Source organism: Nothoprocta perdicaria, unplaced genomic scaffold (genome assembly GCF_003342845.1).
Source record: "Nothoprocta perdicaria isolate Ctin4 unplaced genomic scaffold, notPer1 scaffold_20, whole genome shotgun sequence".
Taxonomy (NCBI): Eukaryota; Metazoa; Chordata; class Aves; order Tinamiformes; family Tinamidae; genus Nothoprocta; species Nothoprocta perdicaria.
The window spans coordinates 4,349,650-4,367,734 of record NW_020455205.1 but is presented as its reverse complement, the minus strand read 5'-3'; the positions used below and the strand labels follow the sequence as shown (position 1 = coordinate 4,367,734).

The 18,085-nt window shown below is 41.4% G+C and overlaps 1 protein-coding gene across 4 annotated transcripts in view; it reads left to right on the top strand.

Moving 5' to 3' along the window:
* The window catches only part of TGFBR3 (transforming growth factor beta receptor 3), a 111,667-nt gene that overhangs the window by 72,113 nt on the left and 21,469 nt on the right, over positions 1-18,085 (top strand). For all 4 annotated transcript variants that reach the window (XM_026037878.1, XM_026037880.1, XM_026037879.1 and 1 more), the window contains 3 exons: positions 8,039-8,222; positions 12,991-13,159; positions 15,275-15,422. In XM_026037878.1, coding sequence (XP_025893663.1) covers positions 8,039-8,222; positions 12,991-13,159; positions 15,275-15,422 — 501 coding nt within the window. The remainder of the gene's footprint in view (positions 1-8,038; positions 8,223-12,990; positions 13,160-15,274; positions 15,423-18,085) is intronic.

Here is an 18,085-nt window from a genome sequence, read left to right as displayed (position 1 = left end):
AGCACTGTGTAAAGCAGTTCGTGCTGTTGGTCAAGTAGAGAAACTAAAATACACTGAGATTAAATGAGGTCTCTGTAGCACCAGGGGGTAGTCAGAGCTGTTTATGTACAATGTCCCCATTAGTAGGATGATCTGCTACCTTCAGCCTGTGAATTCTCTGTTCCAGTTTTCACTGCAACACTTTCGATCAAGGCTGCAAAGCTAAGCATCCCTAAAACATTTTTTTTGTTAAAGGAAGGGATTAAAAGATTTAAAACCCAGGTCAGTGCATCTCCAAAGGACCAGGAAAACAGATGGTAGTGCTGAGTAGTTCTGGAGTTTAACTTCTTAACGTATAGCTGAGATTTTTGCTTTTAGCGTGGTCCTCCATTCATTAGAAGTTTGAAATTAATGCAGGATAAAATCTAATCTTTGTGAATGTAATTCCAGGAAAGAAAGAAGCATGAAATATTTTTTTGCAAAACATTTTTTTAGTAGAAAAATATAACCAGCCCTTAAGTGTGGAGTATGCAGGTGGGTTTGCACTTTTACCACCGTGTGTACATAGATAGTGTCACTCAGCAGAGTGTCTTGTCACAGTTTCACTGTTGCAAAATGTCTCTTCGTGGCTAAACCTGACAGTAGAATAAATTATTAAAGTCAATGGAATATTTCTGTCAAATCAAAGGATGTATTCTGTGTTTTTATTTGTTTTCATGTTCTGCAGAGTTTTTTCAAGCACATGGCAAGGTGCTGCTTATCAAAATGATAGCACAGGGAGGAAGCTGTCCAAGCTTCTGAGGCTGCCCAGGGCAGAGCCTCAGTGCCCGAGGTGCTCGATTGTTTGGAGCTCCTGGGCTGGAAGGTCAGAGCCCTTGTTGCACCAAGCAGCAGTGCATGGAGGGGGGAGGTCTCCTCTGTTCAGCAAGGGGGATGTTTAGCACCTTTGCTAAATGTTCTCTTTTCGGAGGGTGTAGTGCCGAAAAATTTATTGGAAGTGAGGAGGTGAGAGATGAAGTTAAAATACATCTTCATCAGTGATTAAACTGGTAGGTTATGACAGGTCTCAATCTTACATAAGCTAGGATGTGTGGAAAACGTGGAAAATGATTTTACCTGTCACTGTATTTCAGATCAGTTTTGCAGAAAAGCCTTGTCAGATCTGTCCATCACCCTCTCCTTAAGTTCCTGTGTAACCAAATAATCTCCTACCTCCCTCATGAAGTCTGTTTTTTTTCTCTCCTTCCCCAAGAGCAGTTTATTGCAAACATGTCTTGGCAAGAAAACAAGAGATTTATGAAACTGCCCAGAAAGAGGGTTTTACAGTGCTACTCAGCTCATGAATTCTTCCTTTAGAATGGGTAGCTTTCTCCTTTGCTTTTGTAGCAGCAATTTCCTTGCTGGGAAAGTGCAATCAGTGAGAAGATGGATCCAGTCCTTCGTGATTTGCTGACAGAAATCACTGTTGAAATAAATCTTAAAAGGAAAAAAGAAGTCTTATATACTTAGGTATGTGATTATTAATATTTAACAAAATATGTGATGCTTCAGGTCTTTCTCTGAAATAACTTCTTCAAATTGAGTGAGGAGGAGTTACAGATGAGAAGCGCTTGTGCAAGTGAATAGGCCTTTTCACAAGAGCTCCTTTAATAGGACTGATTGTGCATGAAATTAGTAAAATGGAGGTAGGGATAAAGAAGCAGTAACATTAGTAATAAATGCAAAACTAAATCATGTCTTCTTTGAGATTAAAAAAAAAGCAAAAAAAAATCAGGATAAAGAGTTTAATTATTAGTCATTTATATATTTCTACAAAAAAGAAAAAAAAATTCTTAGTTCATCCAAAAGCTGGTTTGTTCCTTTCATTTCATAAAAATATGGTTCACATATTTTGGGTCTCTGCCACCAAACCACTGGCTGTTCTACGCTTTGCACTGGCTTTTGGATGACTGACAAAACTCACTGAAAAACAAGTGCTATTTGTTTTCCTGTGCCTAGTGTTTAACGGGAAATCAGGAGGCTAAATTTCCAATCGCTTGTTAAACAGACCCAGATGTGTACAGAGTGCTCTGCTAGGAGAAGAGTGAGGAAGGATAGGAAATGCATGACTAGTGATAAATTTGGTATAAATAGTGACCTTTCAACTACTGCAAGTAAAATACAGTAGGTTTTCAGCATTGTGTAACAGTGTGAAGAGGAATTTAAAAGGACACTTACACTTCTGTGATTGCTGCATTTGTTTTTTCTTTTAATCTTTGTCCTAGTCAGAAGCTGGAAATAATCCTGTAGTTGCCCTTTTCCACTTGGCAGAAGTTTCCTCCTTCCTCTCCCCGCACCATTTCCTTGCCTTTCGAAAGAATGTGGAAAATAACATTAAGTGTCTAATTAAAAGCACTGTTTACTAAACAAAAACCCTTATTATGCTTTTTCACAATAGAGAATTTCCCTGTAGACTTCATCACGTGGCCTGATTCAACTCCCTCCAAAATACTTCTTATGAAGCCTGTATAATTGGGACTTTATCCTCAGAATTATCAGAGGCAGCTCAGACGTATGTTCTTGGCACTACAATAGAAGTATTGGGGTCAGAAGTAAGGACAGTAGAAAATGACAGTGTGGTAAATATGTTTGAGTGATGCTCTGTCCATGTTCCATAAAACAAATTCAAGATTTGCAATAACCTTGGTAAAGCATCTTTAAATATATCTTTTTCATTCAGAACTTGCTTCTTGAAGGCATTATGGAAGGGAAGTGATATTTTTGGCTTATGAAGCAAAATGTAATGTATATAAAGCAAATATGTAGTGTATGGCAGAAAATATCTCTATGTGGTAGTGTAATGTCCCAAAACAGTGTGTATTTTTTTCCTTTTTTCTTTAATTATATATAGACATCTTTTGCTTTCCTTTTAACCATTCTCGTCTTGGTATTTTTGAAAAACTCCTACCTGTCTTGATGGTATTATGGTAAGTGTCTGAAGCAGTGTAATAGGTTGGTGTGCCTCAGTTTTCCCTTTCAGGGGACTGTCAAATTCCAGTTTTGAATCATTTAAACCACCTTTTTAGTAGCCTGATCTGTTATCATGTAGTTCCTATTGGCTCTACTTTCAGTTCACTTAGTCCTAGGTGATTTAAGCTATCTTTGCAAACTCAGGCATTATTGCTCAGTGCTTTTTTAAGCTTCTTGGTCTGCCTACAAGGGTCCCTGCTCCAACCAGAGCTTTCCTGCTGGTGGTGTGACAGGCTGGGCCTGGACGCTGCTGCTCCTCGGGGGTCTCACGCTGGTCCAAGTTGCAAGAGTTCAGAAAGATAAGGAGGGTGAAGTGTCTTTCCAGAGCCATTTTGCAGTATCCTGAAGGGCCTGGAGCAGCTGTCTGTGGTAGCCTCCTCTCCTCTCTGCCCACAGCTCCTTCCCATCCTCGCCTGCTCCCATCAGCCGGAGTTTCGCGTGTGGAAGTTTACAGAAGCAAACTTTGGCAGGCGGCTGGCGCTAGTGACGTGAACGTAATAAATCACAACAGGTTGTGTTACTGAGTCATCGATTCCAGTGGAAACACTAGCAGCGATTGCCTAGATAGGCTTTAATTCTCCCCTTCTCATCTTCCACTAAATTTAATCTAACCTGGAACAGAGTCACTGAAAAAGGCTTCTGCTGCTGATTTATTTTGTTCATATCAGCTGAATACATTATACTGATTCTGTTAAGATTACAGTAGGATAATAAAGGCCAGTTAGCTATATGCAATTAATACAGTTAAACTGCTGCAAACAGCCCTGAATTTGGGGAGAGACTTGCTCTGTGCATGGATTTTTGGTTGTTCTAGCAACCTGCCTCACGGGAGTTCTGAAGGCAGCCCTTGCTTTGCCATGCAGTCATGGACTTCAATGGAAAATTCAGCATCATCTTATATAGATGAAAATACACCTGTGTAAGCGATCCACTAAATTGTACCTTCATCCTGGGAAGGTGTAGAGCAGCGCTGATTCCCATCAAGATCATTGGTAGTTAAAGAATTTGCCTTCTAGGCAGTAAAGTTAAAATCTGCAGATAAGAAACGTTGATTCTTTTTTGCTTCTGTTTTCAAAAATGTAAGAAGTGGAAGTGGCATTTTGTGATAGCTGTAAATGGTTTCGAGAAGAAGCTGAAAATGAAAAATGAACGCTAAACTGTAAATGAAAAACTTACTACATGAGAGTATCTGATCTCTGTGGCTGGTAAGAGCTATGCAATATGATTCATAGATTTGTGACACATTTACATTGCATCGAATTTCAAAAGCAGTGTGTTGTCTACCAAACAGAATTGTTCTCTTGGTGATCGTACTTTGTGTGGATTTATGAACAGCCAAGAAGATGCTTTGAGCTTTAGAGTGCATAATATTTCTGTATTTCATGTTTTCACCCTTTCTCTTAAAGGGACCAAAGCCTATCAGTGTATATTATCAAAAACACTGGCTGAATCTCAACAGTCTGACTGAGTTTTTCTGAAAGTTGTTTTGAGTTCCTGTGTTTTACTCGGATTTACTCTGCTCTTACTTCTTTTGCAAGTCTGATATTATACAGCTCAGGTGGAAACTCAAAAGCAGCTGCTTTTCTGTTCCTTTATTGCCTCTCTCTTGGCTTGCTGCTTGTTGTTGATGCTGGAGGGGCCCTAGCAGGTAGTGATGGAGCTGGTGCTGTGATGGGAGGGTGATTCACACTGGGAAGCTGCGAGTGCTTCACCTTGATACTGAGAGTCATGTCCTGCAGGTGCCGACCTCTCTATCGAGGTTAAGTAATGAAGTTGCTGCTTACCTCAGTGTTCTGAGTGATATCTGCATTAAATAGTTAAAATGTCCGAAGACAAAGTAATATATCTGAAGGGGTCAGATCAGAAAATATATATATTGTAAAGGAGATAAGATGATGGGTAAAATAGGAAGCAAAAGGGCTGTTTTCAGTGTTTCCAACATTGAGGTACTAGTGTATGTGTTGGAGACCCCAGTGGTTGGTTCCAAGACTTCTCCTGAGGAATGGTAACCTACACAGTTTGGCTCTCATCAGCCAGGTAACTTGTGTTACAATAGCATTGCAATGGTAATTCCTGCAGGCCTGGAAAGACGTTGTAATAGAGCTATAAAGGCCTTTTCAGGATGAGGGATATAAGTTTTGTCAGTGCCCAGTGCAAAGCAAACTTCCATCCCCATTTCCCACTCTGGTCAGTAGGCTTTACCTGGCTGGTGCTGTGCGTGATCACAGTACATCGTGAGCAGGTTTTGCTCTTTGGAGGAAAGCTTGCTTCCTCAACAGCGTGTTTCCCAAACACTGTATTGATACGTGCAGCCTTTAGAGCTGTGTTTCTCGCCATGGTTGGTGTCTCCTTGGCCAGTGTCTTCAGGGCGTGCAGGCGCGTGGTGCTGCCTGCGCCGTCCAGTGAGTGGCCTCACAACTGCAGGAAGAAACAGCTGAGGCACGTGGCCCACTCCACGGCCTCTGAGAGCAGCTGCTGAAGGAGATGAAGGGAGAAGATGAGAGTGGATGTGGCAGCAGTTTCCTAATCAGCCGGCAGGAGAAAAGATGCAGGTGTCTTGCTGCACATGGGAAATGTTCCTTGGTTCAATGCTGTGGCACCCCAAAGTACTTCAGAGAAAGCTGCTTTGGGTTTGTTCTGAAGAGTAAGTAGTTAATGTGCAAGGCAGGTGTTCAAACCAAGCGCTGGTTGCCTTTTTTGGAAGAGCCAATTGAATGGCTTCCAGAAAAAATAACTGCTTGGCTCACTTAACCTTGCCTTAGGCCCTTGTAGTAAAAATCCATGCCCTGGCAGGCGCAGGGGATCCTCTCTGAATTGTATTGTGGAATCGACATTGCAAGTACAGGTTGCAGGGTGTGATTTAGAAGAGAGAAGGGAAAAAAAAACCAACAGATTAGCATGGTATTTATTTGAAGGTGCTTTTCTGGCTTAATGTAGCATCAGTAAGTGCAGGTGCTGGTGCCAGGCTCTGCGTTGCCCCATGCTCTGCCCGTGCGCTTGTCCCTGCTGCAGCTCGGGAGCCTCGAGGGTTTGTAGGCAGGACCTTGCTCGCCAGGAGCGGGTTGTCGTGCCCCAGAACAGTGCAGAATTTTACATTTTAGTAATACATGGATAAACAAGTCTTTTCTGAGGAAGAAAGTTAAATTTCTGTTAAGTGCTATCTCATGTACTAAATAGAAAGTACAAGTGCATTATTGTCTGTTAAAGCATTTCTGATGTCAGTGTTCATAAGGATTACTGCTTTTCTCTCATGTTTTCCTCAAATGCCTTAAAGGGTTACACTAGCATAACCAGGGATGTTATGAAACCGTGTACCCGAACAGCGTTTTCTGTACTTCTCAAACACAGTGTGGCATTTTTGAAGCTGTTGAGGAGTTTTGGTTACTGAGAGTGGGATGACAGAATGTATTGAATATCCTTGCAAAATAATTGATTAAATCCTTAAATCCTACAACGTTTATGCACAGATTTTCTTGGTTACATCAGGGCAGTTCCAAGATGTCCCACGTAGCTGCTGAGTGTAGCAGCTCAGGCAGAAGGAGCAGCTGAGCAGGCCCTGCACGTGGGCTGGCTGGCCTGGGGCCAGGGGTTCTTCATCTCCATGCGTTGCAGAGGTGCCCCATAAAATCATTATATAACTACATTTAAGTGGTGGGATTGCAAGGAGAATACTTTATGCTAAATAGTGCTTTTTGAAAATATTATTGTGACTGCCTTTTCCTAGTATTCATGCAGAGGGGAGTGAATTTTTCTTAGGGGAATACACCAACGTTGAGCGTCTCTGAAAATCCCAGCCGTGGCTGCGAGATGTGTATTGGATACGGTGCAGCAGTGTCTCCACATGCCTCCCCCGAAGAAGGCAGTTTGCTTCCTTATTTGAAAAGTGGGCTAATGTGGTGCATTCAATGTTACATTAAAACTTTTTTCTCTCTCTCTCCAGTTAAAGGAAATGTTTTCTGGTTGTCTTTTAAAAATCATTCAGAACTGAAACAGATGTTACTTTAAACTTTGAAAACTATTCTGGCAAAAACAAAGAATTCCTAAGCCGTTTTCTGTGACAGGTTTGGTCATATGAAACTCTGAACGATACAGATCTCCTCTTAGAAGGGAGTATGTGATGTGTGTGTTATAGCATATAATAGCTCAATAGTAAGAACTGTTGAAATTCACTCTATATGCCATTGATATAATTTGTATGTCTACTTTGACAAATATTTGTGTAGGCTGAACAAACTGATACAGAGCATTGTGAAATAATAGTGCTATTAAATCTGAGCCCCAGGGGAGGTAGTGGTTGGTTGTTTTTGGTTAATTTTGTGTAATTGGAACCTGGTTGCAGATAATTCATGTTATTTAATTCCTATTGGTATATTTTGTTCTTTAAAATGTTAGATACTTAAGACTATTATTCTGCTATAGAATGTGTAAATAATATTTAGAAAATTTTATGGTGTATTTTTTCACAGATCTGATTAACATCATTGTTAGTATTTGGGGATTTTCAATTTGAGAAAAAATACTTTTGTCCCATTAGTAGAAAGCCTTGCTATTGCAGCAACTTTTATGAATGCTTGTGTACAGTCTTGGTGCCTTGTGCAAGAACTGACAGACTTTATTTTTTCTCCTCTGAAGTGATGTGCTATCACTTTAACCTCACCAAGTGGCATGCTGAGTGTGAGAGCTGATTGCCTCCCATTATATTTACCAAATTCACCATTCTGTGAACTATTTGGTCCATGGTGTTCTTACTTCTTCCCGTCTTCCCTGTTTAGAGGCTTAGGTCAGCTGCCACGTGTGTACCTTGTCTAGACTGATTGGTTGGAAATCTCATGTTATTTAAAACAGTTGTTTAAAAACAACAACAAAAGGCCTTTTTTTAAAGGAATCATTATGGTGATGATAAAATACACAAAATTTAGGCAGTAATGGCAAATAGGCTGTAATTATCATCAATGAATGTATTTTGGTGTGACAGCTTATGTTGTTCTTAAATGTTTTACCTGTTTATGCAGAAAAATGCATCACATGAAAACTGTTTTATTCCCTTTAGGTATCTTTAGGTTCCGTTGTTCAGTTTGAGAAGGGAAATTTCTCCTTGTCAGCAGAAACAGAAGAAAAGCTTTTTCCTGAGAAAAATGAACATCTGCTACAGTGGGCCCAAAAGGAATATGGAGCAGTCACATCTTTCACTGAACTCAAAATATCAAGAAACATCTATATCAAAGTAGGAGAAGGTAAAAAATGAACAGAATTGTTTGACAGTCCTATTCAAGCAAGAATAAGTTTCACTCTCATTTCTCATTCTATATCTTAGTCATTAAACATAACTCTCAAATTCCAAGTGTTGTGATATGAAAGGGAGAGGCAGGGAAAAGCAAGCCTAAAGACTAGAGCCTGGCTTTAAGCAGGTTTGAGTGGAATCTTGGGGCCTAACTTTAAGCTCATAAACTTGGACGCAGAATCATTGGCCGGAATCTTTCCGAAGTTACATTATGCAAAAGTTTCACCTTCTAACATGACTGAATTGGGTCACCGTGATGGGCTTGGTGGCTCCCTCTAAAGGCTGAGGTCTAAAAAGACCTGTTATGTTTTTCCCCCAATATTTCCTTGCATCCAGGCTACTTTGAGCAAAGCATCCAGGCTGCTTTGAGCAAAGAATCATCTTCCTCACTGAAGTAACCACAGTCTAACACTTGTGTGAATTATCAGTGTAAGGAGCAAGGTTTATTGTGCCTGGGAACTGGATGCCAAGTTCCTCAGGTGGCTACAAGCCCCAGGATAAAGGCTATGCCAATAGCAGGGGAAACTCTGGTTGTAGGTGGGAGATGACGGCAGCTCCTGAGGGATCTCACAGGCCCGTGTTAGGGTAGGGCTGTGCTGGCTGTGCAGCTGAGTGAGTAGGAGCCTCTGCAGCCCTTCCTGGCTCTCGCTTTCCCTCAGCTGGTCATGTAGCAGTTTCTACAAGGAAGCTGCATTTGAACTGCAGATCAAGAGCCACAGCTTTTCTAGATGAAGGCATTACATTCTTGGAGCGAAGCACTCCATTTGGGAGGAGTACACTACTTTTCAGTTCAAACTATTTGAAACAACATGCAGCAAGTCCTGGTGGGCTCAGCAGCCTTTTTTTTTTTTTTTTTTATTTCATCAGTAGAACTTCAGCACTATTTCTGAAGAAGACTGAATAGTTGAAAAGGTTGGTTACCCAAAAAAGCCTTCTGTGGAGAAAATTCTTTCCTAACCACCCTGTATGTGATCATTTGGTTTCCTGAAGCGTGAGGCTTGCCCCCAAGAAGCAGAACATACCTTGGTGTTGATTTTATCCAGAATCCGCTAAATTCGTGCAGGATTCCCCTCCGTGATTTTTGTTCTACTTGGCACCAGTCTTGCGTTTTAGTGCCAGAAGATCATTCAGAAATATATTTATTAGCTTATTAAAGTGCTCTTGGAATTTATGCATGGGAGTAGTGGTCTCTGTATTGTGGAGACTAACATTTAATTAGCTATGTCAAAAAAAATCATATTTTTGTTTGTTAATTTGCACATCTGCAGTCAAACTAAGCAGTTAAATATCTGAGAGCTTTGCATCATCCTTAGTGTGGTAAAACACAATTTAGTTAGGAGTAAGCACACAAAATGGAACTTGGCAAGCAACCAAAATAGACAGTTTCTAAGAAAGCTTCTACAAACTAGCTGAACTGTAACCATATTTGATTTTGATTTAAATTCTTGGCAGAAGAATGAGTATGTGTGGGGATTATGCGGGTGTTGAGGGGTGGGGAGAGGGTCAGTTCTTGAGCTGCAGCAGTTGTACAAGACTGAGTTCTGCAAAAAACACATGGGACACAGACCAGACCTACATCGCTGCGGAGTAAGCAACGCGGCCACTAAATTTCACAAAACACAGCATGTGCTGAGGGACACTCCAGGCTTTTGATACAAACATGATACTATTCTCTGCCTTAGTTACCCTCAGCTTCCGCACTCATGGGTAATGTTACCCACGGGTAATGTTACCCAACACCATGGGTTTCCTCATCATGCAGTTGGTGGCCACATGGAGTAGTGTCTTATGTGACCGATGCACATTTGAACAGTGGTGCTCACATACCAGTTAACTGAATGTTACCTAAACTTGTTTTTCAAACTTCTTCTAAAATTTCTGGTACCACCAGACTGAATGCAAAGCAGGTTTGGTAGCCTGGAGAGAACTTAATTTCAGCACGTTTCTGAAGTAAACTAAAAAAAACCCCAAAACTCTTAAACCATAATAGCTAGGCTGAAAATAGCTAGCTTCCCAAGGTGCAAATAATACTCCACGTACAATCCGTTTACAAAGGGTAACGCTGTGCTCCTGTCCCGGGAGAGGCTCAAGCTTTAGCCCTGAGCCTGAACGCGTGTCCTGTTCACGCTGACGCCGCACGTGCTGTGCGCGGGGTTGAAAGCTGTAGGTTACTGCTCAGCTGCCTGCCGCGCTGGCCCAGGCAAGTGCCCAAAGGGCTTCCCCCTTCCCAATACACATGGATCACCACAGCTTTCCTTGTAGGGCTACCTGCCACGGGGTTTCCTCTGGTGCCATTTTAAGGCTGGGGTTTTGATCTTAATACTAGTAACAGCTGGTAACCTTTAAAACGCAGTTTAGGGAAGCCCCTAGCCACCTGAGAGGAAAACCCTGATGCTGTGCTCGTCCCCAGCTGGGTGGAAAAAGTTGAGCTCCCTGTGCATGGGACTTTTATTGCTGACATCACCTGCTCTTGCCAAGGGCGTCTGTCTTGGGAGTGTGACACCTGGTTAATGGCTCTCGTTTTCTCAGGAATCCAACAATTTTGAGCTGGGATACTTGACTCCATCTAGCTCGGCCAAGAGCCTGCAGATGACACCTAATTTGTACAGAGCGGTGCAAACCGTGTCTGTCCTCATCCTCAAGAGGCCCACGGAGGCCCTAGGTCCTAGTGTGCAAAACGGAGCCTCAGCCTGGCACCCGGCAAGCCCCAAAGGGAAAGGCGGCTGCCAGCAGCTCTGCCGTGCTCCCTTGGTGCCAGCTGGGCTCCGGGTGCCAGGACATGTGCCTGGCCCCGGCACAGCCCCTGATCTGCTGCTGTTCCGGGCATTCCTCCTGTCGGATTCCATGCTGCCAGCGCCTGGAGATGAGAGGGGTGCGTACGGTCCACAAGCTGACCGTTCACTGACTGCTTTAATGAGTGTTCTAATTGCCTACAGGCTCTTAGAGCCTCTTTCCAAAGTAAGTAGACAGCTCTGAAAACTAAGCTTTAAAAAAAAAAAAAAAAAAAAAAGAAGAAATAATTGCAGTGACCAGAGAAGAGGGAGATGGATGTCCTTTCTGTTTCTGTTGCAGCCAGGGTCTTGGTGGCAGGTGCTGGCACCTCTTTGGGGTAGGTATGTGTGGTGCGGCCAGCGGCAGCGTTGCAGCGGACTGCAGAGCAAGCACGAGCTCTGGGGCGGAGGCCCCAGTGCTTTGGGGCTTGCAGAGGGTCCTGTGAAGATGCCAAGACCAGGAATTGAGCTCGTGGCAGTGGTTAGTGGGAGCACGTGCAGCAATTACCCACAAATGACTCGGAGGCTGTTACTTTATTGCGTGACGTGTTTTGTAGTACTGCAGCTGAGGATTGAGTACCTGCTATCTTTTTGTGGATGTAAGTGTCTACATTTATAAATTTAAGTTCAGCATAGATCATTAGGGATCATTTTCCATCCTCTGCTGGGGTGGGAGGAGCTGGTGGACCGCAGCTGCATTCGAGGCTGATTTGGCAAGGCAGAGACCAGATGCTAGGGCAGGGCTTCTCTGAGTAGTGAGAGTATTAGAGCCTCTCAGCTTTCACAGAATCTCTGGAGAAGAAAGTGAGGTTCGTATTGAAGGACTGCTTTGTGTAAGAAAGGAGAAGTCTTCTAGTTGTTTCCACTGCCACCGGAGTCACAGGACTCTCTGGTCTCTTCATACCACACACACATGACATTTCAGCTGTGTCTTAGCAGATGCTAAAAGTGGTCTCAACCTTTGAGATCATCTGCGTTTTTGCATGCATCGCATTTGATGTGTGATTTCTGCCTTGCTGCTGCTGTTAATAGGAAAGGTTTTGTGGTCAAAGCAAAGCTCAGAGGAGACTTGGGGATTCTAGATCTCTTCCTCGCAAGCTTTATGTGGCTTTGAACAAGGCATAGTTCTTCTGTGTATCTTGTATGATAATTCATGTGTAAAAATCACCTCAAATACAAAGTACTACTGTTTTTTCAGTTGAAAGGTGTGCAACTTTAAAGGCTGTGCATGAGAACTTCATACCAAGTGACTGTTTTTCTGCTTTGCATTGTACACTTGGAAATGTTCCTGATCAACTAGGCAATTAAAAATGAAATGCAGATTTAATATTTACACTGTTTTTCTTATTTTTCACATTCTAGTTCTGGGTTTTACAATCAACCTTCCTTAATATCAAAAGCTTCATTATTTTCTTGATATATTCGGTTTTCCATATACAAGAGAATTGCCATCTTTCTAGACAACACTGACTACACAAAATAAAGGGAAATATTGATTAAGAAAATAGAAAATGTTTTCTATATTTTTAAATGTCAAACATAATGAAATATTTTCTAAACAAAGGAGGATTTGATCATATCTTTAAATGATTTTGAGTTGATTTCAAAAGAAAAATCTTTTCTTAAAGGTGCAAAAAAAATTCTTTTGAAAAAGTCTATATATTTTGCTTTTTTGATTTCTCTTTTAGTGTTCAAACTCATAAATAGAAACTATTCAAATTAGAAGTGTGTATTTTACTTCAGAGATGTGCTTAGTGTTTCAACAAGGATCTCACTTTCAACATTATGTTAATATAACTACTCATGATATATAACTACTACACAGATAAACCTTTTAGCCTGAAGATCTGTCATAAAAATAGTGCTGCATTTAAGCAGAAGCTGTACATACGCTTATGTAAATAGATGTGTATGTGTAAAGATGCATATACCATTTTTTTCTTTTTCCAGATCAAGTCTTTCCTGCATCATGCAACATAGAAAAGAACTTTCTCTCTTTAAATTATCTTGCGGGATACCTACAACCAAAGACAGCAGAAGGATGCCTTATGTCCAACTTAGTCCAAGAAAGAGAAGTTCATATCATTGAACTAATCACTCCAAATTCGAATCCATACAGGTACAGTATCCACCAGTAGGTTAGAGCTGTCTGTATAAGCTTATGTTGCTGTCTGTGTACGTGCTTTAGTACTATACCTCAAATAGAAAGTAGTACTTCAGTGTGGAAAGATTTTTGGATTCTGCTACAGGATTCCAGGGTTAGTTTTTCTGGGCAAGATCCTGTCCACATTTTGTGAACAGAAATCCTGCTCAGACCAATTGAATTTCTCTAAGAATAATATGAACTGGGAAATATGAAGAATCTTAAAATTGGACCTACAGGATTTAAGAGGCATCTACTGTTGAGGGAAGCGAGAGAGGCTGGGGTAGTCTGGGCCCTGTCACAGGTAGCTGTGACTGGCAGCAAGGCCTAGAGCAGGGTTTCCTAAACTATGTTCCGTGGGTCACAGGCAGCCATGGCAGATGCTGAAGGTCTGTTCACGTTCCACAGTTATGTTACAGAATCACAGTTAACAGTATTTTCTGTGAAGTTTCCAATTGAGTTTAAGGATAATCCGTAAGAAAAGCTGAGGGTTGGCAGTGGTCCACTGACCAAAAAGGTTAGAAACCAGTGGTTAGGGGAAAGTATCTAACTCCCTGTACAGGTTACTGGGGTTAAGTAGTCAGAGTTGCTGTGAACTTGGAAGTAAGACATTTAACACATTCATCCTTGGTGTCTCTCTCTTAGTGGCAGCATAAGAGTGGGGTTTGCTTCAGAAAATCCCCGCTGTAAAAGCTCTTCATAGGCCTACACTGTAGCTGCTGGAGAGATATTTGCTGTGAGACTAAGACACTTGTCCCTTTGTGAGAAAAATAAGAAAAGAGGTTTTGTAAGGACAGCTGTCTCGCTGCAAAATTCCTAAAAGCCTCCCTTGTGTAGCAGACTTGGGAGAGTAAGGAAATGCAGAGGTGTGGGAGGTGAGCAGGTGAGTCCACATGATTTGCCTCTATGTGGTGCGAGTAACTACCCCATCCTAAACAGAGCCGCCCTTCTGCGCCGGCCTCGCTGTGAGCCCCAGGGCGCAGCAGCAGCCTCTGCCTCCTTGGCCTATGGGCTTTGGCTGGAGTGCACAGCAAGAATTTACTTTTCAAAGGATCACACTGCAAAAAAATTAAAAGATTTACTGGTAAAACTTAAAACGACGAGTATTTAAACTTCTGCTTTCATCATTCCTATTTATGTGCATTCTCCATATCTATCTTTACAGAGTTTACATCTGTATAGAAATATACAGAAGCTAACTTAGACGTGTGTAACTGCAGAGGAAAAAAAGTAAAGATTCCTAGATACTAAATGGCACTGTGAAATATTAGATGAAATGTGTTATTTGGGAATGAGCACGTTCCTCTTATGACATACAGTCCAGTAAGATCATCTGGAAGTTGAGTTTTTTTTCTATTGAATTAATATTTTGCATGAGGAGATATTAATGGGTACAGATCCATTTACTTATTTTACTGAGGTCTTGAAATTTGGATGTTCATCAATTTTCCAGCAATCAGTAGGCAGGACATCTGTTTTCTTCTCTTTTTAAAATAAGTATATATCCAGAAGTATCGGAAACTAAATACAACCATATAGTAATTCCTCAGCACACGCAAGAGCCTAAGCAAAATAATTTCCACAGTTTAACTGTGAAAAGCTTTCCCTGACAGTATTTGTGCTTTTCTTATTGTTAAAATTATTTACTTTTTGCCCTTTTTTAAAGTATGGTTTTGAGTTTTTATGCAGTTACACTGAGGGGAAACTGATACAACTATATTTACACACTCTTACAGTAAGGAAAGAAAACAGTATTTACTGTGTAAAGTAAACTGCCAGTCATTTAACTAGCCTGCTCCAAATCACAGCTGAAATGAGTGGTGTACTTTTCTTTATAAGTAGTAGACCAAAAACAAAACAAAAATATCAAATAATTATTTGTTTTAAAAGTATTTGTTTCTATTGTTATGTTAAATCATTTAAGCATATGTGGAATAACAATCTGTTTTGCACATGTTGTGTTGTCTGGGATAACCTCCAAAATTTTAATCAGCTGGCCAGACACTGGAAGCATGATGGATTGGAAGAAGGTTGATAGCTGAAAATTTCTGGCATTTTGGTCTTACTTTCTCTCTATTTTTCCACATACAGTGCTTTCCAGGTGGATATAATTGTTGACATTAAACCATCTCAACCAGGCGCCAAGCTTGTCAGAGACATCGTACTTGTCCTCAAGTGTAAAAAGTCTGTCAATTGGGTTATCAAATCACATGATGTCCAAGGAAAACTGGAAGTCATTGTAAGTAAGGCACCTCTGTGTGTGTGTGTGTGTGTCAGGTACCATGCTGTGAACAGCAGGCGATCTGTGTGAATGCACCATGACACTCTACCACACAGATTCCTGAATGTTTTCTCTGTTAGGTGCTTTTTTTGAATTCTTACTGCACTTCAAGCAGTAAACACAGAAATGATGGGTTTTGTTTTTCCCTTTTATATAATATGGGTGCTGTTAAACTGACCAGCAGACACCAAAGGCAGGTGTTTAGTGCAAATATTTAGGGTACGTATCATTTTCCTCCTGGAGATGCACCCTAAGCAGTGACTTGGGTGTCCATCTCCCTTCGCTGTTAGCTCGGTGCATCTGCAGGTTCAGCACACTGGAAAGCTGGAAAGATGCCCATGACTGGAATGGGTAATCCTAAATACAAGGCATCCACCCACATCCCTTTAGAAGTGGAAACTGTCTGCTCCTTCCACTTGTGATTATAGTAATCTCTGGCCCTCTCCCTCACCAGTATTTCTGTCTCCCGTAAGTGTTTGGTGAGCTTGACCTCACCTTTGCTCAGACCGCAAATAATAGGTTTTAAAAAGATTCAAACCGAGTCCCTAAAGTTACATTTTTGCCATCATACTCAGGTATATATGGAAGTTCCCATTCAGAATGATTTTTTGGCGCAGATTCTGTGATTCAACACCATTTCTACTGACAAAAATATTGACAATATTCAACAAAAAAATTGATCTCAGCCTGTCTGTAGATGTGTAGTCTGTGTCTGTCTTAAGTGATTGGTTAGAGGGGGTTGTATGGATGGGCTTAATGTTTGCTCAGAACTGTCCAGGGACAAACATCTCCAAGTCTCTATATGTCACTTTGCGAACAGGCTTGTGTGCGATGGCAGTTCTGGCAGAATTCACCAGCTGCCCAACCTACACTGTCTAAGAGAGGAAAGGGGTAGGCAGGACTTGAGGGTTTGAAGTGAAGGATTTAGAGGAACAAAGTTATGGTACGGCTCAGAAAAGGGACTAGAAAATGATACGAGGTGGATGATGAAATTCCCTGACCCATCCTGCCCTTATGGATGGGAAAGGATGTTCTGGTCATTCTGTAGCTGTAAGTAAATGAGCCTTGAGAAAACTCAAGGTTAGTAGTAAACTTGGATTAGCAAATTGGTAAGGAGAACGGCAAAGAAAAACATCTGACTTTATAGCTTCTTTCTGGGTTATTACATAAAGTTTGCTGCTGTGTATTTAGGCCTCATAGCCAGTACTGAGTCTGCTTTTCCAGACCAGAGAATAGTGTATTAATTCTCTTCATGCTTTCAGCTATTCGAGGAGCTATATATTGTGTCCATGCAGCCTCCTGTCTGTCTGATGAATTTCAGGGAGAGAAATCCTAGAAGATTTAAAACTATCTCAAGTGCTGTACTTATGTTGAGTGTACAAAGCAAGGCCATTATGTTTATTTAAAAGTCTTTCTATAATAATGGAGAGTAGAAGTAAATTTGTTAAATTTTATTCTTTCTTTAATGGGTGGCATTAAATAACATGTTATTTAGTTTTAACAAAAAGTTAAGTATTACTGTAATTGGGAATGTCAGTATGTGAAGAAGCTTTATTTATTACAGGATTTATGGTAAGGATTTTTCTCTACAGCTTCATTCTTGTTAGGTGTCTCAGTTTCTGCATGTGTCTGATGTGCTTCACTTTCGGGGAGGAGAGGGGACTAAACACTCCCACGTCACTGAAGTGTCTGTGTCTCTTGGGCTTAGGATCTGTTCATGTGTCTTGAACTGAAGACCTTTCCAAGCCCGATTTTAGACAATGCATAGAAAAATTACTAAGCACTTAGGTCATGTTTCACAATGTTCTTTTGGTTTGTTGAATCCGTTCTATGTGCTTCAGTTTCCCTAACTGCTTGCCCTCCCTACGGATCACAATTATCCTGAGGACACTGGCAGAGCAAGAGGGGAAGGTGAATGTCAAGCTGCCTCAGAGCCAGGGCTGTGACTTCTTGAGGTCCAGGTTCATAGATTAGAAATGGAAAAGACCCATCAGGTCATCCAGCTCTTCTCCCAGCTTGCGGTGCTTCCTGGAACTTTGAAAAAGACGGACCCCACACCCAGTACAATGTGTAAAGCTAAGGCGAGATAATACATGACTGAAGTGCATGCCCATCCCAATTCACCAAAAATACATGCATAAAGCTTTTCTCCTAGGCTCTTTTTGGTTCCTGATTGCAGCTTCCATTTATTCAGAGAGAAGTGCTTTGAGGGGCAAAGAACAGGGGAGGTGGAATGCACAGATGAAGAAATCTTTGAAGAACTTAAAAACTTGGAGACCTGAAAGGACCATTCTCTAAATGAGAAAGCCAGCTAATTGCTGACGTTTTCTCTCTTCATTCAGAAGGGTTTGGTGGATGTCTCTGCTGCCTGTGTCCATACTTTAGCTAGGAAGGTGCTGACAGTGCAAGCAAGTGCAGGAAGGTTTCCCCCCACGATGGGTTTTGTTTCACTGAGCAGTGCAGGACTGAATGTCACGGGGCCACTGTGAGTGGAGAAACATAAACATGCTCTGGAAATGGTCACGTGCTATCTAGGACAGTAAAAATCTGGGTTAGTGTTTGTTCAGCTGTCTCATCTTTACACACCGAAACAAAAAAAAAAAAAAAAAAAAAAAAAAAAA